Source organism: Labeo rohita, chromosome 15, assembly GCF_022985175.1.
Source record: "Labeo rohita strain BAU-BD-2019 chromosome 15, IGBB_LRoh.1.0, whole genome shotgun sequence".
Taxonomy (NCBI): domain Eukaryota; kingdom Metazoa; phylum Chordata; class Actinopteri; order Cypriniformes; family Cyprinidae; genus Labeo; species Labeo rohita.
Window position 1 is genome coordinate 9,292,020 of NC_066883.1, and position 27,347 is coordinate 9,319,366.

Sequence of the window (27,347 nt, forward strand, 5' to 3'; positions counted from 1 at the left end):
TAAATAAGTAAATAAATGTGAAGACATGCACAGTTGCGACAGTATATGCGTATGGGGCGTAGCTATCATTTCATAGGTGTGGGGGACAGAAATGTTATATATAATAATATATATATATATATATATATATATATATATATATATATATATATTTTTTATCCCCTTATATTTATCTCCTTTAATAGATAATTTTCAGTCACATGACTGGTTCAAAGACCTGGTGGACATCATCAATGCATCATCAATAAGGTGTATACTGAATTTGGCTTTTAAATATTACTGTCTTAGTACATTACTATTTAATGCAAAACTCATAAAAATAACTGGCGGTCTGCAGAAGAAAGCTTTGTTTTGCCCTCTTTTGTGGGCGTTCATGTAAAGGTGTGATGTTATAAATAATTTATATTCTGTATCCCCTCCCCCCTATATTTTCCTTATGGCAGTTATATGATTTGTATATATTGTCAATTTTTTTCCTTTCTTTCTTTCTTTCTTTCTTTCTTTTTTTTAATTTTTTTCTTTCGTTTTTAATCACAAAATAAGGCAAAAAATATAATATATAAATTATAGTTTCTATAGGCTACTGTAATAAATGAAAAGTTCAGATGCAAAACCCGCATAAAAGCCATCTCGGTCAAAAATGAGATTTTGATACTGAGTGAATGCTCTTGATACATATTATACGTCCCTCAAATACTTTTTCTTCAAACTCGCTAAAATACCAGCCTCAGCCCAATCAGAAGCACTCCTGGGAGTTTTGGAGAGAGTTTCAGTTTCTTGTTGGTAGCCCCGTACTGGCCGGGCCAAGTATGGTTCTCGGACCTGATTTCTCTCCTCGACGGCTCTCCATGGGAGATTCCCGTCAGGAGGGATCTACTCTCACAGGTGGGGTGTACCATCCTGCACCCCCGCCCGGAGCTATGAAAGCTGTGGGTGTGGCCCCTGAGGGGCCAGAGCTCCCTCTACAAGGAAACTGTACGCCCTGAAGTGGAAGCTTTTCACCTTATGGTGTGGAGACCTCCAGCAAGACCCAGTTAACTGCCCAGTTGGTACAGTGCTGGAGTTCTTGCAGGCTCACTTCTCCACAGGGTTATCCCACTCGACCTTGAAGGTTTATGTGGCGGCGATCAGTGGGTAAGAACCCACTGGTACACATTTCCTCCGCGGTGTGCTGAGGCTGAGGCCTCCGGTACGACATCATGTCCCCACGTGGGACCTTGCTGTGGTGCTTGAGGCCCTCTGTAGGCCGCCCTTCGAGCCTATAGAGGAGATATTGGATTGGTTTCTTACCATCAAGACAGCTCTGCTTTTAGCACTGACTTCCCTCAAGCGGGTTGGAGACCTGCAGGTCCTTTTGGTGACCCCTTTTCATCTCGACTTTGCTCCTGGTATGGCCTAAGCTTTTCTTTACCCCAGAGCGTGCTATGTACCTAAGATCCCTACCTATCGTAATCCAGGCTTTCTGTCCTCCCCCCTTCAGGGAGCCTGACCAGCAGAAGCATAATTGTATATGTCCAGTTTGTGCGCTGGACGCTTACGTCCACAGAGCTGCCCTGTGGCGTAAGTTGGACCAGTTGTTTGTGTGCTATGGTCCCTCAAATAAGGGTCATTCTGCTTCTAAACAGACCCTTAGTAGGTGGATAGTGGATGCCATTTCTACTGCTTATGAGTCCTCTGACATCCCCTCGCCTCTGGGGGTCAAGGCCCACTCAACTCGTGCTATGGCTGCCTCCAAGGTTGTCAGTTGTCAGTTGCTTGTCAATTGAATGGCCAGTTTATTAAACCACACTATTTTTTAAGCACAATCCATAACTGAAATCATATCCATATCTAGATATCAGTAATATTGTTACTGGATGTAACAGGAATATAATGTGCTTGTTTTAAAAAAATAAAACCTTCTAATTCCAAGTCCATGGTCCATGTGCCTCCAAGGCAGCCATAGCACGTGTCTGACAGGTGTCCCTATCCAGGACATCTGTAATGCATCTGTAATGATGGTCCACGCCCCTCACCTTTGTTAGGTTTTATAACCTAGATGTCCGAGCCACCCCCGGCTCTTCTGTCCTCCTGCCCTAGCTTTTCCCTAGGCAGTGATTTGAAAGTCTGGTGGCGTGGGCATCTCGTTCCCCTAGCGTTTCGGACGCAGCTCAAGTTGAAGCTGAAGGGGAACGTCCCAGGTTACGTATGTAACCCTGGTTCCCCGAGGGAACGAGACGCTGCGTCTCAAGCCATCCTTCCGGCATCCCTCCGAGCGCTCGCTTCATTCTCCAAAGCTGACGCCAAAGCTGACTTCCTGGTCGCTTATGTCATACGCCCGTGACGATTTGCCCTTCGATTGGTCAGATTACACATGTGTTCAGAGCATGGTCTCGCCAAAGGCGTTCCCTTAGCGTTTCGGACGCAGAGTCTCGTTCCCTCGGGGAACCAGGGTTACATACGTAGCCTGGGATGTTTTTATAAGTCTGCAGTTATTATGCACATTCAAAAAGTCAGTGTTAGCCAGTTATATTATATTCATCATGTTTTTTTATCTTTAAACAATGCAAAGACAATTTAAAAACAATAATTTTATAGCCACTGTTTTGCCTTGTAATGATAGAATACATATGCCTGGTGTAACTGTCATTTGAATACTATTTCAAGTATGGCATTTTGCATTTTAGCAGTTTTGCAAAATAACTCAATAAAACCATGAAACATTTACTGTTATTATTGTATGAAGATATAATTGGATATCAGATAAATCAGATAAAAAATATGGCACATGGACTTGGAATTAGAAGGTTTTATTTTTTTTTAAACAAGCACATTATATTCCTGTTACATCCAGTAACAACATTACTGATATCTAGATATGGATATGATTTCAGTTATGGATTGTGCTTAAAAAATAGTGTGGTTTAATATACTGGCCATTCAATTGACAAGCAAGATGATTATAGTTTGCAGATGCTTGTATTACAAATAATATAACGATATAAGGCAGTTACACATAATAGCACTCTGTTAGATATATATTTTTGTAATAATACAGTGAGTCATACTAAATTTGTCGATACACTTCTGAGCAAAGTATGTAAACCTCAAAATTGCTCAGCAACCCTTAAACTATCAAAACACAACATTACACTGCATTTACATATGCCTGGCTAAAATGTACACTATGGTTATTATGTACACTATGTTAACAGCAGAAAACAGTGTGTTATCACTCATTTGTGTTACCATTTACAAATAAGTTCATAATTTGCATTTGTTCAGAGATGGAGCGCACAGAACTTGTTCCACAGATCCCAGTCGCTTTAAATGTAATCTGTGACATTTCTTTTAATTATGGCTTCCTTTATTTTTTGAGTTTTTACTCCATACATGATTGGATTTATAATAGGAGACAAAATAAGAACATACAAAGAGAGTACAACACGAACAGTGTAAGGCACATGACGCATATTGAATCGACTTTGGAACAATTCAAAGCAACTACCGATTACAAAGTTTAGTAATGCTATTAGATGTGGGACACATGTGCTGAATTTAACTCTACCTGTTTTTGACAACTTCAAGCAGATAAAGATGATCCTTACGTAAGTATAAAAAATTGTGACAACCAATAGGATGGTAAGGGTCATCATAACAACACCATATATACTGTTACTTAAAGTGTCAGAGCATGCTAGCTTCACAACAGAAAAATTGTCACAGTAGACTTTTTCAATGATTACTCCACAAATGTTAAGATTTGCTGTAATTGAGATAGTGACAGTGGATCGTACAAATGGCAAAAGCCAAGAAACTGCAACACCTATCTTCACTTTTGTTGGTGTGACTATTTTTTCATATTCTAAAGGATAGCATATAGATATATATCTATCATATGCCATAACCGTTAAGTTTGTTAGGTCACAGCCACCATAGGTAAATATACTAAAGATTTGCACAAGGCAAGAAAGCCATGTTATTTGATAATTCTCTGTTATAATTTTAGTCAAAACAAAAGGTGTAACAGCAGATCCACCGTATAAATTAATACATGCCAAATTGCAAATAAAGATGTACATGGGTTTATGTAGCCCTCTTTCAACACATATTATATAGATGAGTACACTGTTAGAAATTATCATGACTGGATACAGTAAAGATAGCACCACCACAAAAATATATCTCTGGTCATATATTCCTCTGTATCCATCCAGTATGAAAGAAACATTTTTCATGACAACTTGATTTTCTAAATGGAGAGCATAGAATAATGAGTTATTTAAAATTATTTTATCAGAAAAGGTTTGTAAGTCTCTAAAACATTTTACTCTTTGCACGAAATGACAACTTTAATGTCAATACAGTACAACACATACGAAATATACAACAACCAAAAAAAAATATAACTTGAAATGCATTTAGCCTCAAATAATAATAACAATAACAACAACAATAATAATAATAACAATAATAATACATGGATTATGTACAAAACATAACAATAAAAAAATACTGAATAATGCATTTTTGTACCTTGTAATTTTTGTGAATTGTGAATTTTTCTGTCTCTATTGCAGAATGACTGCATGCAACAAGAAACAGCTCTGTTTAAATTCTGGTGACTGAAAAAAAAAAAGTTACTATGCAAATTTATGATGCTTAGTTCATGAAAAAGGATACGCCTTTCAGGCATGTAAAGCCTCAAAATGTCCTGTCCCTAGTTACTATAGTTGCATCATAAAATTAGCTCCCCTCCTCATCAACTCATACCTAGCATCAAGGGAAACATGCATTAAGTGTATTAGGTTTGGCTGAATGTTTTAAATAAAGGCAAATACACATGTACAATTAAAAACTAAAAACAATAATTATAAACAATAAAAACAAAGGGTAAACTGTAGCAGAGAACGCAAAACAAAATTGTTAGTCAGCTCAATGAACTTGTTTCCAGTTCTGTAAGAACATAATACACTTGCATACCCAAAGTTTCTGAGTCATCTTTACACCCTGCATTCTGTCTACTACCAATCTGTTAATAAAAGATTCCACTATTTGCACTTACCACTATTTCTGGTCTCAATCCTGTGTGTACGTGACAGAAGACCAGACCAACACCGAACATGAGCACCGAGGCACCTGCAACATCAGACCCTCTCATGGAACTGGTGAATGCCTTCAAGGTGGCTATGAGACCAACATCCACGCTGCCTTCTGCCTCAGGTTGTCCCATGACCATGCCTGCAACATTTGCGGGCAAAGCGGCTGAGTGTAGCGGTTTTCTTCTACAAATCAATTTATACATCCAGATGCAAATACAACAATTAACGTCGGAGAACGCCAAAGTCGCAATGGGCAAAACCTATCTGGAACTCTAACAATCCTATTATTAACTCATTTGAACAATTTACCGATCACTTCTCCGAAGTTTTCAGCACCGCTACAAACACGCTAACCACTTCCGATCAGCTGTTCCGTCTCCACCAAGGTTCTTCTTCTGTGAACGACTACACTCTCCATTTCTGCACGTTGGCGGCGGCTAGTGGCTGGAACGAGATCGTGCTACTGGGCGAGTTTCCCAGCGACTAGCCACCTGCCAGCCACCGGTAACCGCTCCTCAGCCCGCTTCGGTGGCTGCTTGTTACCCATGTTACCCAGTACCAGAACCGATGCAAGTGGACTCAACTTGCCTCTCACGAACAGAAAGAAATCGCCATATATCACTCGGATTATGTCTCTTCTGTGGTCAGCAAGGTCATCTCATCTGCAACTGTCCAGTTCGACCCCCACACCCAGTAGTGAGTACCATTCAATCAGAAGTTGAAACTGCTCATCTTACCCTATTGCCCGTACTACTCTGTACTGCTAAACATTCGATGTCTGTCTCTGTTCTGGTTGATTCAGGATCCTCCGGCAACTTCATCTCACAGGAATGTTTAAACCAACTTCACCTCTCACGTCAATGCCATTTCCAAGAGTATGCTGTCAAGACCATCCAGGGAAAACCACTTGGGCGTGGGAGGATCCGTCACTCATCACCCTACATCACCCTTCAAATTGGACTGTTTCATTCAGAGAAAATTCGGTTTCTGGTACTGTAGGATTCCACCGTGAGCATCATCCTGGGACGCCCATGGCTCCATCAACATCTCTCAGACCTCCGCTATGATCCCTGTGACGTCACCTGCTGGAGTGATCATTGTTATGAACAGTGTCTTTCCAACATCCCATGACCACCACCCATCCCGATTCATCTGTCATCAACCCAGGTGGAAAGTCCTGAACCAGAGATCCCTCCAGAAATCCCAGTGGAATATGTGGCGTTCCAGGATGTGTTTAGTAAGCAAGCAGCCACCCATCTTCCACCATATCGGCCAGGGGACTGTGCCATCGAGCTGCTGCCTGGTGCCCAACTACCTAAAGGACGAATCTATCCTTTGTCCATCCCGGAGCGCCAGGCGATGGAGGAGTATATAGCGGAAGCGCTGAAACAAGGATTCATCCAACCATCCACCGTGCCGGCCGCTTTGAGCTTCTTCTTCGTGGGCAAGAAGGATGGAGGTTTACGTCCCTGCATCGATTACCGTCAACTCAACTCACAGATCATCCAACAGCCCTATCCTCTCCCCCCTGGTCCCTGTCACCCTCGAAGAGCTTCGTGGAGCCAGGGTCTTCACGAAGCTGGACCTGCGGAGTGCATACAACCTTGTTCGTATACGTGCGGGAGACGAGTGGAAGACGGCCTTTATTACACCCACGGGGCACTACGAGTACCGGGTAATGCCGTACGGTTTGTCCATCAGTCCCTCTGTCTTCCAAACATTTATGAACAAGGTGTTCCAGTAGTACCTTTCGTCTTGGTCTATATTGATGATATTCTGATTTACTCCCGGAACCAGGCCGAACATCGCCAGCACGTCCAGCAGGTCCTCCAGAAACTCCGCGAACACAGTCTGTACCTCAAACTTGAAAAGTGTGAGTTCCATCAACCATCAGTCCAGTTCCTAGAGTATAACATCAGTGCCAAGGGTGTGCAAATGGACCAGGGTAAAGTCAATGCCATTCAGGAATGGCCTCAACTCAGCAGTATTAAGGAACTCCAACGTTTCCTGGGCTTCTCCAACTTCTACCGCCGGTTCATCAAGGACTACAGCTCCATCACGGCTCCGTTAACCTCCCTCCTGAGGGGTAAACCGAAACATCTCACATGGAACCCTGCTGCCCACGGAGCTTTCCAGTGGCTCAAGACCATCTTTAGCACCACTCCATTACTACATCATCCGGATCCCGAATGTTCCTTCACTGTAGAGGTCGACACTTCCACAGTCGGAGTTGAAGCGGTGCTATCTCAAGCGGTCGACAAGTCTTCTCTCCTCCATCCCTGTGCCTTCTTTTCATGTAAGCTGTCTCGGGAACTGCTGGCCATCAAACTGGCCCTGGAGGAGTGGCGACATTGGCTGGAAGGGGCTAATCATCCATTCACCATCATCACCGATCACAAGAACCTCCAATACTTACGAGAAGCCAAACGACAGGCCCAATGGGCACTCTTCCTCACAAGATTTAATTTCAAAATCAACTACCGACGTGGATCAAAGAATGTTACAGCTGACTATATTCTTTAAGAATATATTTTTGTTCAACTGCTATAATTATATAAGAGAAGACAAAAAAGGTGTGCATTGTTGGAGGACATATACTGAAATTTTACCATTTATTTATGTAACTAAATAATAAACAAACACCACAGCACAGGAATTCTGCTTCTGATAGCAAACTGGCCACAATCTGTGCTAGTCTAATATATTGAGCAGAGGGAAATTTTAAATACATAGTTATTTAGTAGTTGTTGTTTTATTCTTTTTTGGGCTGTCTAAATTAACGTTAATAACCCATTAAAGCAAACTTATTTTAATGGCACTAATTTTATTAACACGCGATTAATGCAACACGCACTTTCTGTTTTACTAATCAAAAATTATATTTTGATATATTTACGGTAGGAAATTTACAAAATATCTTCATGGAACATGATCTTTACTTAAATGTTTAAATGTGGCTTCAAACGATCCCAAATCTGGTTGGTCTGATCCCAGCTGAGGAAGAAGGGTCTGATCTAGCAAAACGATTGATTATTTTCATTAAAAAAAAATACATTTTAAATACTTTTTAATCTCAAACGCTCATCTTGCTTTTCTTTCCCTGATCTCTGTGTATTCTGACTCAAGACAGTTAGGGTATGTCAAGAAAAAAGACGAGTATTTGAGATTAATCACGATTAAATATTTTAATTGATTGACAGCCCTAATTTGTTTATGAACATTATTGCATTTCTGACTCTGATTCTGCTATCACAAGCCTGAAATGAATTACGTGAACTGCCATGTCAGCATTCCCTTGTGTTTGTGTCTTGTATTATAAATTCAGATGCTTCACCAGCACAACATGCTTTACTCTATGACGAAAATCTATTTTCTAATTTATTTTGTTTGTTGTAGGTTCATACTTTTGTCTTGATATTGATTTACTACCAGTTTTGCTCATGACCTTCATGTAAGTTTACAAGACTGTTTCTTTTTTTTTTCCCCACTGACAATCTGCTCTCTATAAAACATCGATAGTGAAAGATATTTTGTATTATTATTATTTATTTCCTTTGCAATATCCATGAAATACATTAGTGAGGAAGACACAATATACGTTTTTATTCAATCTGTTTTTCTGAACAGCACACAAATAATATGGAAAATGGTGCAAATTTTACAACCATCAGACTGACTGGATATCTTAATTTGGAATTCAAGATGAAGTACTTCTTGTTCGCTGTCATAACTATGCTGTATTCGACAATCCTCTTTGCCAATAGTTTTCTTATTGGTGTCATTTGTTCAGCAAAAACCCTTCATAAGCCAATGTACGTGTTTCTCTGTAGTCTGTTTGTTAATGAATTGTATGGCAGCACAGCTTTATTTCCTTCCCTTCAGGTTCATCTGATTTTGAATAACAATGAGATTTCTCTTATTTATTGTTACTTGCAGATATTTTGCTTGTATACATATGCAATGATTGAATTTTGTAATTTAGCAGTTATGTCTTTTGATAGATATGTGTCGATCTGTTATCCGTTACAGTATAACAGAATCATGACCCCTTTTAGAGTGGGTATGTTAATTGTGTTGGTGTGGTCATACTGTTTTGTTCAGTTTTTAATTCTTCTTTCTTTTAATTTTAAACTGCAACTCTGTGGAAACATTATGGAAAAAGTATGGTGCGACAATTATTTACTTGTGAAACTTGCTTGTTCAAAAACCTCTTTGAATAATACTTATGGCATTGTTGTTAATGTGATGACAGCAATGATCCCTCTGACGCTAATTCTTTATTCATATACAAGAATTCTAAAAATATGTTTGAATTCTACTAAAGAAGCTAAGCAGAAGGCTCTAAGCACCTGTGCACCACACATCATATCTCTTTTAAACTTTTCTTTGGGCTGCTTCTTTGAAACAATCCAGAGCAGGTTTGATAATATCAGAATGCCAGCTTTGTTACGTGTAATAATTTCAGTCTATTTCTTGATGTGCCAGCCAGTGCTTAACCCTATTATGTATGGAATAAGACTTAAAAATATCAGACAAGTGTGTAAAAAAATGGTTGTATCGAAAGTAGGTATTACATAAGCAAAACACATTATTTATTTATTCATTTATTTTTCGGTTTTAAGGACTCTTATTATGATATTTCAGTGTATTTTTACAAACATTTCAGATATTAACCTAGCATGTTTAATTAAAATACCAGATCACAAATTTGTTCTTTTTTACTTTTATGAATGTGACTGTAGCATCACAATATTGCTATAAAATTTCCAATGAAAACTTTTTTTTTTTTTTTTTTTTTCTATTCTAAAATAAACTTTTTATTGACATCTATTGAAATTATTTTATAATACATAATAGTGTTTTTAGCTGATGATAAAGTGTGCTGGCTTTGTTGTCCACATCCTGTAAAAATAGCAACAAGAAACACCATAAAATAAAATAAAAGATCAAGTTTAGCAGTATGGTAAAACTGGGTAAGGTGCCTAAGATAATGTTGTTATTATGGCATATTTTCAGTCAAAATATGGGCAATTAAATATGTATATATTCGTATTAATATTATATTCAAGTCATAAAATAAATGTAGATTTCATATTAATCTGGATTTCATGGATTCTGCTTTGTCTGTCATTATCTTTCATTCATTTATTCAACTAAACTCTATAGTAGTATGCGCTTGTCACATGACAAACTCTTAACATTAATTCAGCACAGCTGTCAAGGTTGTTACCTTACAAACAAATGCACTAACAGTTCTTTTTACAAAGGCTTGTTAATAAGGCTTCATACTAGTAAACAATGCTATATTGCCTAATTGAACTCATGTCATAGTTGATGAACTTTGCATATTGGACAGAACTGCAAATAATGATAAATTCTGTTTACACTAAAATTGCAGCATTTTCTTTAGCATGTAAATAGTAGTTAGGTGGAAGATATTTATTCTTCAGTACTGTAGTGCATTATAAAACAGTATGCAATAACATATTGAGTGTAAATTATCATATATATAAACATTTTGAATGCCACTCTATTGGCACAAAAACCTCCCTAAACCCTATTTTTATTGAAGATAAATGCCTTTCTGATCTGGTAAGTGATGGGAAAAGGAGACTCCTTGCACAACTGATATTACAGAAGAACATGTGTCTTTTGCAGTGCTGTTTATAGCAGAAAGGCATTGATGGGTGGAGTTATTGTAAATAGCCTCTGCCGAAAAATTGGTCTATTTGTCCTTAGATAAATATACCCCATTTATTTATATATTATATTTCTGCAATATTATTTTTATTTAATATCTTTGAAACAATCACTACTGTATAAAGCGCTATAGAGATAAAGGTGACATCATATTACTTGATCGGAAATGTGCCGTAGACAATAAAGTACAATTTATGTCCTACTAACGATTTTGTTTTTAGATACACATCAACAGTTTTTAGTTTATATGTTTATGCATATATGTACATATACACGTGTTACATTTATAATTGCTAGTCCCCACCAGTTCACTCCAGTTCACTCACACGTTTGAAGATGAAACGTCACATGGAGTGCATTGCATTCTGGGAAACAGTATCTCTAGCAGTGTCTTCAGATGCACACATCAAATTTCAGCAAATGTAGCAGGTAATCCGGGTATTCCATAAGAGTAGTATGATAGTATGGCATTTCCAACACAGCCTGGTTCTCTGTCATTAATTGTGAGGTTTTGTAAGTGTTAAAGGAGAAGTCCACTTCCAGAACAAAAAATTACAGATAAATGTACTCATTCCCTTGTCATCCAAGATGTTCATGTCTTTCTTTCTTCAGCTGTAAAGAAATTATGCTTTTTGAGGGAAACATTTCAGGATTTTTCTCCATACAATGGACTGGTATGGTGCCCCGATTTTGACCTTCGAAAATGCAGTTTAAATTAGGGCTGCACGATAAATCGTATGCGATTGTGAGGCTCGTTTAGTCAGTAAAGCCGGTACTTTGATTAGTAGTAAATCTCCATCACGTGCGTTCAGCTGGAGCGGCAATTAAATCACAAGCTACGCAAAATCGCACTCATAATCGATTCATTTGCTCTGTGTATTATTTGCTGCTCCAGCTGAACGCACGTGATGGAGATTTACTACTAATCAAAGTACCGGCTTTACTGACTACATGAGCCTCACAATCGCATGGGATTTATCGTGCAGCCCTAGTTTAAATGCATTTTCAAATGATTCCAAATGCGGTTGTAAACAATCCCAACCGAGGAAGAATAACTGATCGCTTATTTTCATTAAAAAAATACAATTTAAATTATTTTTAATCTCAAACACTCATCTTGTCTTGGTCTCCTTGAACTCTGTGTATTATGGTTCAAGACATAAGATGATTTTGAAATTGAGGGAGAACATGAGATGGGAATTTTTTGACATACCCTAACTGTCATAAACCGGAAAAAAAGAAACGACAAAAAAAAAAAAAACAGTTTAGGCAGAGCAAGACAAGACGAGTGTTTGACATTAAAAAGTAAAGGACTTGTATTATTTTTATGAAACTAACAGATAGTTTCACTAGATAAGACCCTTGTTCCTCGGCTGGGATTGTTTATAACCGCATTTGGGATTGTTTGAAGTCAAATTTAAACTGCATTTTGGAATTTCAGGGCACCATATCAATCCATTATATGGAGAAAAATCCTGAAATGTTTTCCTCAAAAAACATAATTTATTTATGGTTGAAGAAAGAAAGACATGAACATCTTCAAGGGGTGAGTACATTATCTGTATGAATGAGAAAGTTCACTGAATGAGAAAGTTCAGCACAATGACGCTATCAATTGCGGCGTGAAAAAGCGAGGATTTTTTTTCACTCTGTGAGAAAGCACCATTCGCCTATGATTCGTCATGCTTTTTTACATCACCCTCAGAGTGAAACGGCCTTTCTTGTCCCGTCATGGCCACCATTCCAGAGTCTTGTCCTGTCATGGCTGACAGCCCAGAGCCTCTCCACAAGATGGCCATCAGTCCAGAGTCTCTTCACAAGATGGCAGCCGGTACAGAGTCTCATGGCCTAATGGACATTATTCCAGAGTCTTCAGCCATCATGGATGCCATGCCAGTGTTCTCAGCTGTCATGAATGTTGCACTTCAAGTTATTTAGGCAGTGCCCAGGCAGTTGAGGCTGAATGTGGAATGTGCAGGAGAAAGGAATGCTGACAAAACAATTCTGATGTTACTCTGGCATGAGGCCTATTTGCATAGCTTGAAGTTCACGTTTTAGAACAATGTCTTTAAGGTTTTTCCTATGCATAATTCACCTTCCAAACCAATTTCAGATTAACCTACACATTGGTTGCATACGGTGTTGTCACAAACAGCACTCATTAAGTACAAACAGGTGCATCTCAATAAATTAGAATGTTGTGGAAAAGTTAATTTATTTCAGTAATTCAACTCAAATTGTGAAACTCGTGTATTAAATAAATTCAATGCACACAGACTGAAGAAGTTTAAGTCTTTTGGTTCTTTTAATTGTGATGATTTTGGCTCACATTTAACAAAAACCCACTAATTCACTATCGCAACAAATTAGAATACTTCGCAAGACCAATAAAAAAAAAAAGTTTATTTCTAGTGAATTGTTGGCCTTCTGGAAAGTATGTTCATTTACTGTATATGTACTCAATACTTGGTAGGGGCTCCTTTTGTTTTAATTACTGCCTCAATTCGGTGTGGCATGGATGTGTTCAGTCTGTGGCATTGCTGAGGTGGTATGGAAACCCAGGTTTCTTTGACAGTGGCCTTCAGCTCATCTGCATTTCTTGGTCTATTTTTTTTTTTACATTTTCCTCTTGACAATACCCCATAGATTCTCTAGATTCTCTATGGGGTTCAGGTCTGGTGAGTTTGCTGACCAGTCAAGCACACCAACACCATGGTCATTAAACCAAGTTTTGGTGCTTTTGGCAGTGTGGGCAAGTGCCAAATTCTGCTGGAAAATGAAATCAGCATCTTTAAAATGCTGGTCAGCAGAAGGAAGCATGAAGTGCTCTAAAACTTATTGGTAAACGGGTGCAGTGACTTTGGTTTACAAAAAACACAGTGGACCAACACCAGCAGATGACACTGTACCCCAAATCATCATGGACTGTGGAAACTTAACACTGGACTTCAAGCAGCTTGGGCTATGAGCTTCTCCATCCTCCCTCCAGACTCTAGGACCTTGTTTTCCAAATGAAATACAAAACTTGCTCTCATCTGAAAAGAGGACTTTGGACCACTGGGCAACAGTCCATTTCTTCTTCTCCTTAGCCCAGGTAAGACCCCTCTGACATTGTCTGTGGTTCAGGAGTGGCTTAACAAGAGGAATACGACAACTGTAGCCAAATTCCTTGACATGTCTGTATGTGGTGGCTCTTGATACCTTGACCCCAGCCTCAGTCCATTCCTTGTGAAGTTCACCCAAATTCTTGAATCGATTTTGCTTGACAAGCCTCTCAAGGCTGCGGTTCTCTTGGTTGGTTGTGCATCTTTTTCTTCCACACTTTTTCCTTCCACTCAACTTGGATACAGCACTCTGTGAATAGCCAGCTTCTTTGGCAATGAATGTTTGTGGCTTACCCTCCTTGTGAAGGGTGTCAATGATTGTCTTCTGGACAACTGTCAGATCAGCAGTTTTCCCCATGATTGTGTAGCCTAGTGAACCAAACTGACAGATCATTTTGAAGGCTCAGGAAACCTTTGCAGGTGTTTTGAGTTGATTAGCTGATTGGTATGTCACCATATTCTAATTTGTTGAGATAGGTTTTTGTTAAATGTAAGCCAAAATCATCACAATTAAAAGAACCAAAGACTTAAACTACTTCAGTCTGCGTGCATTCAATGTATTTAATACACGAGTTTCACAACTTGAGTTAAATTACTGAAATAAATAAACTTTTCCACAACATTCTAATTTATTGAGATGCACCTGTACAGTTCTGTAAATGGATGTAAAGAAGGTTTAATCAATTTTTGTGTCCATTTTGTGTGAATGCAACCTGAGCAGGGGTTACTGTATATTAATGTTAACCCCTCTCTCCACAAGGGTGATCTCATCAGAATGAAACTTTCCACATCTTGCCGGTGCACACTGCAAGGTGTTGTATGGGATTCAATTACGCTGTGGGTACAGCTGTCTCTGGTACTTGTTAAATCCATTTTAAACACCCTGAAGAATATTAGGCCACACCAGAGACAGCCTTGGGTTCCTTCCACTCTATGTATGTGTTGTCATCATACAACAATAATGACAGATGTGTACTGCACAGGCCAGGGATGGCCATCCAGCACAAGGGATCTGGAGAGGTCATCTTTCTAATTGATAAATCAATTGCTTTCAAATGGTTTGTGATATTTCTGGCCCAGAAATACTTCCTACAGCAGTTAAGGGGTTACCTTGTCCTAGTCCGGTGGACAGCAGGTCAAGTTGAGGACAGCTGAGGACAAGTTTCTGTCCCTCAGGGCGATTTACATTCCAGCACATATGAATGTGGAAGCAGACTCACTATCCAGACATGCTGTAACACATGAGGAATGGAAACTCAACCCCGAAATAGCCAAACAAATTTGGGAAAAATTTTACGAAGCAGAAGTGGACCACTTTGCTTTGCAGGGGACAGCAATATTCAAGATAGTGTGGATTTAGTGTGCTTTAAGGGCATTGCACTTTGGCAGTATTAAGACCTGGGACAGGTATTTCTATCTGATACTACCTATAATTCAAATTTTGTTGCTATAACCTAGTTCAACCAAGATTATGTAACATAAAATGAGAGAATGTTAAACTTAAATCCATTACATTGACCCAACATAGAACTTCCAATAATGCTCAGAACAAACATTCAAAACATGCACACCTGCTCCATGCTGATTAGTGAATGTTGGTTCAATGAGAAATTATGATTTGAAATAATTATATATTTTTAGGTTGCAGCAAAGTGAAAATCACAATGGACAGTGCTACTTTTCAGCACCACTGTTAAAAAAAAAAATAAAAAATTCACCAACATATCTCTCTCTCACACACTTATTACAATCTAGTCTGACTTCATACGAAACTTCTTATTGAGAATTGAGGTTTAGGTGTTAATGTTTTATTGAAAATAATCAAGTTTGAAATCACCATTTTGGAGATAAGCGTTTAATTTAACTGGGCTCTTGATTCTTGAATATTTAGCATAAATTTTTCTCTGATTGCTGCAACTGCATATTTCTAAGGTACAACTGTTATTGCAACAGTTGTGAGGGAAAATCTGATCAGATCTTGATTACTTATTGACCTAGTAATCATGTAATAGTCAGACTCACAAGACATACATGTCATGACAATCAGATATTGAGATTTTTCTCTTTTATTATATAGAAAGTGTTTTGAGCTGTGTCTTTTTGACTCACACAAAGATTAGCACATGAATCTCAGCAATGGTGGTAATTTTACCTAAATGGAGAAATCAGGTTACATCTACTGACTGTTATGGTTCAATAAAACTTGTTTTCTGTATCAGGACATCATAAAAAATTATCTGGTCCTTGGCAGGTCTTACAATTTAGAAAATAAATCCTCAGATAAACATCATCACATGACATATCACACTGTTTAATTATTTATTTAACAAAAATAAAGCCAAGATGGAAAAGCCATGTGTGACAAAGTTAGGACACTCTATAATTCAATTGCCTGTAGATCCACTTTTAGCAGCAATAACTTGATGCATTAATTTTCTGTGTGACTTTATCAGTCTCTCACATCATTCTGGAGGAATTTTGACCACTCTTCTTTTCAATATTGCTCCACTTCATTGAGGTTTACGGGCATTTGCTTATGCACAGCTCTCACCACAGCATATGATTCAGGATCAAAGTATGTGTGGGAGCGGAGCGCGGAGTGAAGCGGTGTGATTTTTAATGCAGTGAGGAGCGGAAATTTTAAAAGTCGGAGTGTCGTGGTTTTTATTCGCTCCAAGAGTGCTCCAGCAACGATCCATCACGAGTACAATTCATGACAATGACCCATAATATAACTGCATATTTAGCAAAAATTCACGTTAACATAGCCTATTTAGCTAGCTTGATAGAGATGGATCACTCAAATCAGAAAGAATGTGAAGATTAGGATGACGGAAATGGACATGAGCAGAAAGTAATATTTTTCAATGAATTAATTTGTTCCTTTAAGATACTAAATATTTTAAAGTGAAAGCGCGATTTAAACAAGTACAATACTTATTCAGACGCAGTCACTCTCTCAGTAATGCATTAAAAGAAATGTAAACTTACTGAGGTACGGTATCCAATTTAGAATGAGAAGAAATCTGTAAGAAATGCAGCGATCTGTACATGACTGATGAAACTTAGTTATTTTCATCACAAACATTTGCACTGCAAAAAGCAGCAATTATACCTTTTAATGCTGACAACCATGTTAGCTTGGCGTGAGGAACACACTAGTGTTCAAATAAGCCACTTTACATCTATCCTGTTGTTCTATCTATGTTATATTCTTCTTTTAATATACATTATGAACAGAGCTGTGGTATTTCAAACATACTGAAATAGTTTAGACGCGGGGCAGTGTTTTTGGTATCAGTGAGCGAGGAGTGGAACGGGAGTGGGAAACGGTGAACCCGGAGTGGAGCTGGAGCAGAGCGGTTATAAAATGCTCAGAGCGCAGAGGGGAAATTGTTGTCGCTTCACTCCGCTCACATACTCTGGTCAGGATGAGCTCCGGACTTTGACTGGGCTATTGCAACACCTTGATTCTTTTCTTTTCAGCCATTCTATTGTAGATTTGCTGGTGTGCTTGGGATCATTGTCCTGTTGCATGACCCAATTTTGGCCCAAATTTAGATGTCGGAGAGATGCCCTCACATCTGACTCTAGAATACTTTGATATACAGAGGAGTTCATGGCCAACTCAATCACTGTGAAGTGCCCAGGTCCTGTGGCTACAAAACAAGCTCAAAATTATCAGCCCTCCTCCAGCATGCTTGTCTCTTGGTATGAGGTGTTTGTGCTGACATGCTTTTTAGGTTTTCACCAAACTTGGCGCTGTGCATTATGGCCAAACATCTCCACTTCGGTCTCGTCTGTTCAAAGGACATTATTCTAGAAGACTTGTGTTTTATTCAGATGCAACTTTGCAGGCCTAAACTGTGCTGCAATGTTTTTATTTTTAGAAAGAAGAGGCTTACTTCTGCCAAGTCTTCCAAATATGCTATTTTTGTCCCATTTTTCTATTGGTATTGTCATGAACTTTATTATTTAACATGTTAACTGAGGCTTGTAGAGTCTGAAGTGTAGTTCTTGGGTTGTCTGCCACGGGTCTCTGAGCTTTACACGGTCTGATCTTGGGGTGAATTTTCTGGGACGTCCACTCCTGGAAGGAGAGGTGTCTGTTTTAAATGTCTTCCACTTGTGAATAAACTTCAAATTGTTTGGAAATGGCCGTATTACTCTTCTTTTGATTGATGGCAGCAACAATTGCTTCTCTAAGATGATCCAGACCAGCAAACTGCCAAAGCTTATGCTTTTATAGAGGCGCTCAGACTTGCTGATGATCAGTAAATTAAAGGTATTTGATTAGCAGTGCTTGACTGTTATTTACCCTCTTAATTCCAATGTTACCAGTAAGGGTGTCCTAACTTTGTCCCACATGGCTTTTCCATTTTGGCTTTATTTTTGTTCAGTAAATAATGACACGGTGCAATTTGTCATGTGTTGTTGTTCAGGTTTTATTTTTGAAATTTTAAGACCAGCCAAGGACCAGGTTTTTTTAATGATGTCCTGATATGGAAAACCATGGAAATCAACAGGGTGTCCTAATTTTTTCACATGACTGTATATGGCTTTTATTTCTGAGAACCCTGGAAATGTAAAACAGACCTGTACTTTTTTTTTTTTAGAGAACTTTCATAGTAAAATATAATTTTGTTCAGTATATATTGCATATTGCACCACAATTACACTGTAAAAAAAATTATTTATTAAAAAATAAAATAATTTGTTACCCTACTGCCTTAACATTTTAAGTTCAGTCAACTCAAAAAAGTTTAGTCAATTTGAAATGTTAAGTTGTACTACTAAGTGACAACTTAGATATTTGAGTTAATTCAACTTAAAATTTTAAGGCAGCTGGGTAACAAGCCCAGCTTTTAATTTACCAAATCAAATTTTTTGTTTAGTTGTCACTTAGTACAACTAGACATCTCAAGTTGACTAAACATCTGATAAGGCAGCACCCTGCTAACAAATTATTTTAAGTTTGAAGTTTTTTTTTTTGTTTGTTTGTTTGTTTTTTAAAGTGTGTATAGAGCCATCTTATACAAGTTTGTTTGGTTGTTTATTTTAAATGCTTAAATATTCAGCACAACATACAGTGACACTAATCTTTAACTGCGGTATAAGTAATGATATAGCAAGTTTTGTTTTTAAATAATTATTATGTTTCTATTTTATTTCATTGGTAAGTGAAGCTTGGAAACCAGAAACGAATTACATCATTTAACAGCCATGTCAACATTCCCTTGTGTATTTGTCTGTATTATAAATTCAGATGCTTCACCAGCACTGCATAATTAAACTCTGTTTCTCTCATGATGACTTAAAAATGCATTCCAAATAGTTATTTTATACTTGTTAGATTGATCATTTTGATTGCAGGTTTTTATTAGATTATTATTTTTAAATCTGATAATATTCTTATTATAGGTTTGCATGACTCATTCGACAGTCTGCTCTCTTCAAAACATCTCATTATCAGCGAAAGGTAGTTGTTGTTGCTTTTGTTTAACTATATATTGCTTTTACAACTTACACATGTGCTGTTTTATTAAAAATTGTACTTTTTTTCTTTATTTACAGATGTTAATTTGGAAGGTTTCACCATTGTGAATCAAATAGCAACAGCATCTACAGTATATGCTGATTATATGATCAACTGTTAAATATTTAATGCTATTAGCTGTCATCCATGGATAATTCAACACATTTTACAACCATTATATTGACTGGATACATTGATATTGGGAATATTAAGTATTTATGTTTCATTGTTTTGGTCCTGTTGTTTGTTGCAATCATTGTAGCAAATCAGTTAATTATTGGAATTATATGGAAGGAGAAGTCCTTGCATGAACCTATGTATGTTTTTTTATGCAGTTTGTCTGTAAATGAAATGTATGGAAGCATTGCTTTATTTCCATTCATTTTAAGTAATATGCTAGTGTCAAAAGTTCCAGAAGTTTCACTGAATTTTTGTCATGCTCAAATATTTGCTTTGTATACTTACGGATCAGTAGAATTCTGTAATTTAGCAGTCATGTCTTATGACCGATATGTGGCCATCTGTTACCCTTTGGAATATAATAGAATCATGTCTCCTGCAATGACAGTTACTTTGATTGCTCTGGGGTGGTCAGTATCAATTATCAAATTCTCCATAAATTTTTCTTTGAGTGTACGGCTAAAGTTGTGTGGAAATGTAATGGACAAGGTATGGTGCGACAACTACATGCTTGTGAAACTGGCATGCTCAGACACGACAGCAAACAACATCTTTGGCATGATCGGTACCATTATGACCATTGGTACTCCTTTAGCATTAATTTTGTTCTCATATGCAAAAATTTTAAGAGTTTGCCTAAAGTCTACAAGAGAAATGACCAAAAAGGCTTTAAGCACATGTACTTCGCACCTTATCTCACTACTGAATTTTTCTGTTGGTTGTTCATTTGAAATGATCCAAAGCAGATTTGATAAGGTGCCTATGCCCCCTGTACTACGTGTAATTCTCTCACTGTATTTTCCGATGTGTACACCACTTATCAATCCTATCATGTATGGTATGAGACTTTCTAAGATAAAAAGGGCACTCAAAAAATGTATTTACCCCTGGAACCACATAAACCCATATGACAATGATGTGTAAGACTATTATTCATTACCATCTATAGGGTAGAAGAATACACAGAATAATCAATGTTTTTTTTTTTTTTTTTTTTGTGTTTTTTTTTTTTTTTTAAAGTAAAATCTGCAAATGTGCACAAAAGCAAAATTATTATTAGGAATATGTGTTAAATGACTGATGATTACATGATGTAGAAATATTATGTTTAATGTCTCTTAAAGGGCATTTTCTTTTTTTTATTAGTGCAATAGTGCTTTTGCATTATCGTCCTGTACTTCTCTGAATTTAATAAAAATAAATAGGGTACTATTAACAAAAATGTATTTTTAGTTTTAAATGTTTCACTAAAATTTCTTACTTTGTTAAATCTGAAAGCAAAAAACACAGAACAAATTTCTTTCATTAAATTCAGTGTGATAAAAAAAATGCTGTTTGTCTCATTTGTTTAACTTTATTATGGTGAATAAGTAGTTCAAGATCTGTCTTCCTCCCTGGCCATTTAAAATCTTGGTCAAAGCAGGTATCATCCCTCAAGGCTCCAATGTTGACCACTCAGCCTTCAGAATCATCCTTGGTGAGCATATTTTATGTCAGGGGTGGGGAACGTTGATCCTGGAGGGCCAGTGTAAAGTTTAGCTCAAACCCTAATCAAACACTCCTGAACAATCTAATCAAGGTCTTCAGGACACAGGATGGTATTTTTATTTTTGTTTTGTTTTGTTTTGTCTTTTGTTTTATTTTATTTTATTTTTTCTTCAGGGTTGGAGCTAAACTCTGTAGGATCAACGTTTCCTTCCCATGGTTTATGTGGTGGCAAGGCAGCATGTATGTACAAATTTGTACATTTGAGAAAACAACATTTATTCGTGGTTAGTAAAAAAACTAACATTTTTAAGTCACTAAAGTAAGGCCATAAAACACATACAGAACATTTGTCCACAAAACCTTTGAGAACTGGATGTGGAAGACTAGAGTTTTTGCTATAAAATGGTGTGAAAATCATCCTGCTCAAAAAAAAAAAAAAAAACATCATACAACTTTGGTCCAACTTTTGTAAGACATGTTTTGTCTTAGAAAAGCCGTATGCAAGGGAGTGACAATGGTCATGATATTTAGTGATTTACACCTGAAAGACAAATGGCCCTCCCTTAATGGCCCATCAGTGTGACTGTGAACCAGCTAAGAAAGAATGTGAGGGGTAAAGGTCTTCACGGGTCCAAAACTTTGTACACGAACCTGAAGAGACCCATAAATGTGCCGCACAGAACCAACCCGGACCTGTATTTGGACCCGACCACTATTCGAAAGTTGGACCCGAACCCGGCAGAACCGACTGCACCTGATCAGAACATATTGCACAGCAAACTGTTGATAACAAGTCAATAAACAAGTTGTGGGAGAAAAAAAAAAAAAAAAACTGTTAGTAGCCTTCTCCCTTGTATCTAAAATGATCTTATATATGGTAAGAAATAGACAAGTTACCTTTCAAATATACATATCTTAAAAAAAAGTCCAACATTTTACATTAATTAATAACTATAGACTATATCCCTTAAAGGAATCTCTTTCTGGTCCCAAGTCTGAGCCCTATCCTACGGCCAGGCATCGTTGGCCCGGTCCTTACAGGTATGTTCTTGGGTATGCAGCTCAGGCCTTTGGCCGAAGGGATTAAGTCACTAACAGCCGCCTGGACGTCTTTGGGGCAGCTCCCTTTATTTGATGGAGCTGGTACTTAGGTGCTCGCCTTTTGTGTCTGGCTTACAGTCCCCTCAGCATGGCAGCGTGGGTATAACGGCTCCCCATAGCGACCTCTAGAGGACACAGTTCGAGTTCCTCGAAAGGGAACATCTCAGGTTACGTATGTAACCATGGTTTCCTGAGAAGGGAACGAGACACTGCGTTCTCTAGACTCGTGGCCATGCTTCGGACACAAGCTTCAGACGAAGAAGCGGATGTTGTGTTCAACCAGCGCCCTTTTAAACAATGCGGTCACGCCGGCAGTGACGTCATAGGCTGTCGCCAGCCAGTACCATGTAGTTTTTGTATATAGCTTCAGACACGGGTCACGTAGGAGACTCGTTCCCTTCTCAGGGAACCATGGTTACATATGTAACCTGAGACGTTTTGGGTTAAATATTTAGGGCCTGAACACTGGTGGTAGGTGTGGCAAAATGGCTTGATAGCGGCACCTATAAAATTTCAATGAAGTGCCTTTCAGTTATATTTTACATATATGTACGAAATTCAGTTGAAAGTCCAACAAAGTGGACAAAGTCCAAAACCCAACAGGAAGTCTGTGAAGCCTCCTTGAGAGGCTGGTTTCTTTAATAGACTTTCTGGCAGCGTAGGTACTTCTGCCAAATGTCTCACAACAGGTCCTGCAGACTGTAGAAAGAGGTTACAGAATCCAGATTCTTGTCCGCCTCGTTTTAACGGGGTCATTCTCACACTAGTGGGCCCCAAACAGGCTCTGGTAATGGAACAAGAAGTAAACTCTTTCTTGAGGTCATAGGCCGTAAAACGTGTCCCTCCTCTCGAAAGTCAGAGTTCTACAGCCAATACTTAATTGTTCCAAAGAAGGATGGGAGGGTTGTGTCCAATCATAGAGAGGATTTGCTTGAGGTTTGCTTTCAGGGGGCAAGGCATACCAGTACTGGGTTCTTCCCTTAGGTCTGTCACTCTCACCCCACACTTTTACCAAGTCTCAGCAGCAGGCGATTAAGCATCGAGAAGCTGGGGTTAAGACTAAATGCCAAGAAAAGTGTGTTTTCTCTACTACAGAGAATTGCTTATCTGGGCATGATCTGGGATTTGACAACAAAGCAGGCACATCTGTCTCCTGCTCTTATCAAATCAATTCTCACAGCCATAAGGAGAGTGAGCGAAGGCCAGTCACTCACTGTCAAACTGTTTCAGAGACTGTTAGGTCTGATAGCAGCTTTTTCAGATTTCAGACCTAAGATGACATCATGTGCTTGTCCACACAGACAACACATCGGTGGTCTCCTACATTAACCAGCAGGGGGGTCTGCGCTCGCGCCCCCTATAAAGGCTGGCACACCAGATTCTCCTGTGGGCTCAGGGAAAACTGCTCTCACTCAAAGCAGTTTATATTCCTTGGCACCTGAATCAGGGACCAGACATCCTGTTGAGACAGGGGCTAAGGCCGTGGGAATGGAGGCGCCACTCCAAGGTGGTGGAGCTCCTTTGGAGGGAGTTCGGCCAGGCGGAAGTGGATCTATTTGTGCTGCAGGAAACGACATACTGTCAACTCTGGTTTTCCCTCATGCTATGGTACAGACGTGGCCAAGGCTTTGATTGGGATCGCTCTGCACCCAGGAGTTCAAGAGAGAGTGCGCCGGGACGGGGTCTGTCCTCTGCTAGTAGCCCAGTTTTGGCCGGCCTGAGTGTGTTTCTCGGACCTTATGTCCCTCCACGACGGCTCTCTGCTTGAGATTAACATCTGGTCTCTCAACCAAGGTTGTTGAGACCATGCCCTAGTCCAGAGCTCCCGCCACAAGGAAACATTACGTCTTGAAGTGGGAATTTTTCACTTCTTGGTGCGAACAGCGACTGCAAGACCCAGTCAACTGGCCAGTTGGTACAGTTCTGGAGTTTCTGCAGGACTCCACAGGGTTATTTCCCTCCACTCAGAAGCTATATGTGGTGGCCTTAGCTGCTTATTATGCCCTTCTGGGTGGTCAGTCATTGAACTGACATGGAAGACATCCACTCGTCACTCGTTTCCTCTGTGACACCCTGAGACTGAGGCCAGCACAGCGCACCAGGGTGCCTTCTTGGGACCTGGTGATAGTTCTAGAGGACCTGTGCAATGCTTTCGAACCCATTAAGGAGCTTCCAGACAAGTTCCTCATGCTGAAGTTTTCCTCCTCACTATTTCCTCCCTGAAGAGGATCGGGAATCTTCAGGCACTTATTTCGTGCCTGGAGTTTTCCCCAGGCATGGTTAGGGTGTTCCTTTACCCAAGGCCTGTGCCTACTTCGCCACCAGGGCCTATAGTGCTGCCTTATGTCCTCCTCCCTTTCAGGATGCAGGCCAAGAGCTGACAGAGCTGACCTGTGGAGTAAATCTGATCCATTGTTTGTGTGCTTTAGACCACCTAGACAAAGGTCCCCAGCAACTAAGCAAAACATAAACAAGTGGATAGTCAAAGTTATTTCTTGAGGTGTTGTAATTGTAGTATAAATTATAAACTGGCCGTTGAATTATTTAAAAAATTAATGCACACATGGCTTCACATTATGCCTGCATTACCACCTCGGCCATGTATTATTTTTCTAGTAATTCAATAGCCCGGATTCAATTACTTCTTACTTAACCCTTTTGTGGTGTCCATATTTTTGTTATTCAGCCAGTGTTTGTGGGTCTGGTTGACCTGCTGCATTTTTGGGTTTTTAATTCAACACAATCAAACTATTTTATGTTTTAATACTCAACAGATGTTTACTTCATCCCAATTACATTACATTACATTACATACACATTTAGTCCTTTTGCAGATACTTTTATCCAAAGCGACTTACATGAGGACTTGGAAGCTATCAAAATCAATAAAAAAACAATAATATGTAAGTGTCATGACAAGTCTCAGTTAGCTTAAGGCAGTACACGTAGCAAGTTTTTTTTAGTGTTATATAATTATATAATAAATTAATAAAAAGAAAACAGATAGAAAAGAAAAAGAACTAGTGTTAGAGGGTTTTTTGTTAATTGTATTATAAATAAAAAGAAAACAGATAGAAAAGGTAAAACATATAAAGAACAGAGAAGCTAGTGAGCTATTTTTTTTTTAAAGAATAGAATTAGAATAGAGAGTGCTAGAATTAGAGGGTCAAATAAAGATGGAGGAGATTTGTTTTTAACAATTGTTTTCGATTATTGAAAATGGCTAATGACTCAGCTCAGATTGAGTCGGGCAGGCCATTCCACCAGGAGGGAACATTTAAGGTACAAGTCTGTGAAAGTGATTTGGTGCGTCTTTGGGATGGCACAATAATGCGCTGTTCACTTGCAGAATGCAAGCTTCTAGAGCGCATGTAATTTTGAAGTAAAGAATTACTGTACATGATGAATTAAAAACAAGAAAATAATGAAAGCCAAAAATTAAGAGAAATGTCAACAGAAAAGTAGATTATACTATTTCTTAAACCGACATGTTCAGAGACTGTGGTGTGTTCACAAAGTGAGATGTGTTCACAGAGTGAAAAACTCTCAAAGATATTGGTTGATATATGTTTTCTTAGTCCAGAAGCACCATACTGATAGAACTGAATTTAACTGAAATGTTCATTTGTTTTAACTGTATTTTCAGAGTAATTTATCATAACTTATTTGCTTTGTATGTGGTCATGTCTTAAACTGAGGCTGAAATAGGCACGCAAAGGCACGAAAAGCAGTAAAGCTAATCAGTAAGTTAATATATTGGACACACAGATGAACAAACATCAAACATTAATTCCTTTTGAAGAGAAAGAAAGAAATACATTTCAGAGTCATGCTCTAAAGCTTGAAAACAGTGTACAAATGTAAAATAAGACATTCAAATGTGTTCAAATTGACTTGCCATTTATTTAGTAGTTATAAACAGTGCATCATTACACCTTTGTTTGGTTTTTAAATTAAAACCAAGAGCAAGTATTTTTCTTTGTAATATTTTTGTGAGGCTATTGCTGATCTCCTTTGTTCTAATTCCATAAATAAGTGGATGTAGAAGTGGAGGGATCAGGATAAAATGAATCGACATAAACACATTAACTTCTTTTGAAAGGCTGAGATTAAATCTGTTGTATATCACAGAAAATAGAGAGGCCAGTGAAAAATTAATAAAAGTAATCAAGTGTGGTGTGCATGTTTTTAGAGCCTTTTTCTGGGCGCTTACTGATGCGTTCAAAGAGACATACAGTATCCGCACATATGATAATATGACAAAGATGAGAGGTAAAACAACAAAAACAAGTACCAGACATATGCCATACAGATCTCCCCAAGTATTTTTGACACAGGAGAGATTAACAACTGCCAAATTGTCACAAAACAACTTGTTTATTGTATACCTGCACATTGGCAGCCTTGATGTAACATAAACCTGTACAGCCAGAGAGCAGACAGGAACACAGTATACAATAAAAAGCAGAAGTCTAATTTTAACCGGAGTCATAATATTGTGATATTGTAGAGGCTTGCAAATTGAAACATACCTATCATATGCCATAAGTGTCAGTATTGCATAAGCACATGTTCCATAAACATTAATAAAAAATACTTGTAGAATACAGTCAGTATATAGAATATCTTTTATATCATCAATAAGATTCTCCATTATTTTGGGAAGCACAGCAGAGGATCCGATTAGTCCATTAATAGCCAGGTTAAATAAAAATATGTACATGGGCTTATGGAGAGATGTGTCCAAGCAGATTACCAACATCAGTGTTACATTTGCAAAAACAGTTGTAAGATATACTACAAGAGAGATTACAAAAACTCCATAATTAAGTGCACCAGGAGGTCCATAGCTGGTAAAAATCAGAGTGATATTTAAACTTTGCAGAATCATTTTTCCTGTTGAAGAGAAGGAAATATATTTCACATTAGAATAAAGGATAGACTATATAGTATATTCATAAACAAATTTAAATATCCTTTTACCTGCTGTTTCTAGTCTCTCTTGTCTTCTGAGGATCTGAGCTGCAGTACAGTAGCTTTATATCACTTTGCTTCACAAATCCCACCTCTACTGGATTTCATCTGCTGAAAGGCCCTACCCCCTTTTATTTCAAACTTTTAAATTATAATAGCAAGCAAGGAAGCATTAAAATGTTG

The 27,347-nt window shown here is 38.3% G+C and overlaps 3 protein-coding genes across 3 annotated transcripts; 2 read left to right on the plus strand and 1 right to left on the minus strand.

The window, feature by feature from the left end:
* The first annotated feature begins 8,720 nt into the window (after positions 1-8,720).
* Positions 8,721-9,659, plus strand: LOC127177501 (olfactory receptor 52D1-like). The gene has a single exon (XM_051129800.1). It carries the CDS (start codon positions 8,721-8,723, stop codon positions 9,657-9,659), a length of 939 nt encoding a protein of 312 aa, XP_050985757.1.
* A 9,906-nt stretch (positions 9,660-19,565) lies between these two features.
* On the plus strand, positions 19,566-20,525 carry LOC127177503 (olfactory receptor 142-like). Its single transcript, XM_051129804.1, has one exon. It carries the CDS (start codon positions 19,569-19,571, stop codon positions 20,523-20,525), a length of 957 nt encoding a protein of 318 aa, XP_050985761.1. The 5' UTR covers positions 19,566-19,568.
* Positions 20,526-26,091: 5,566 nt separating this feature from the next.
* LOC127176753 (olfactory receptor 52K1) lies at positions 26,092-27,081 on the minus strand. The gene has a single exon (XM_051128533.1). It carries the CDS (start codon positions 27,079-27,081, stop codon positions 26,092-26,094), a length of 990 nt encoding a protein of 329 aa, XP_050984490.1.
* Between the last annotated feature and the right edge of the window lie 266 nt (positions 27,082-27,347).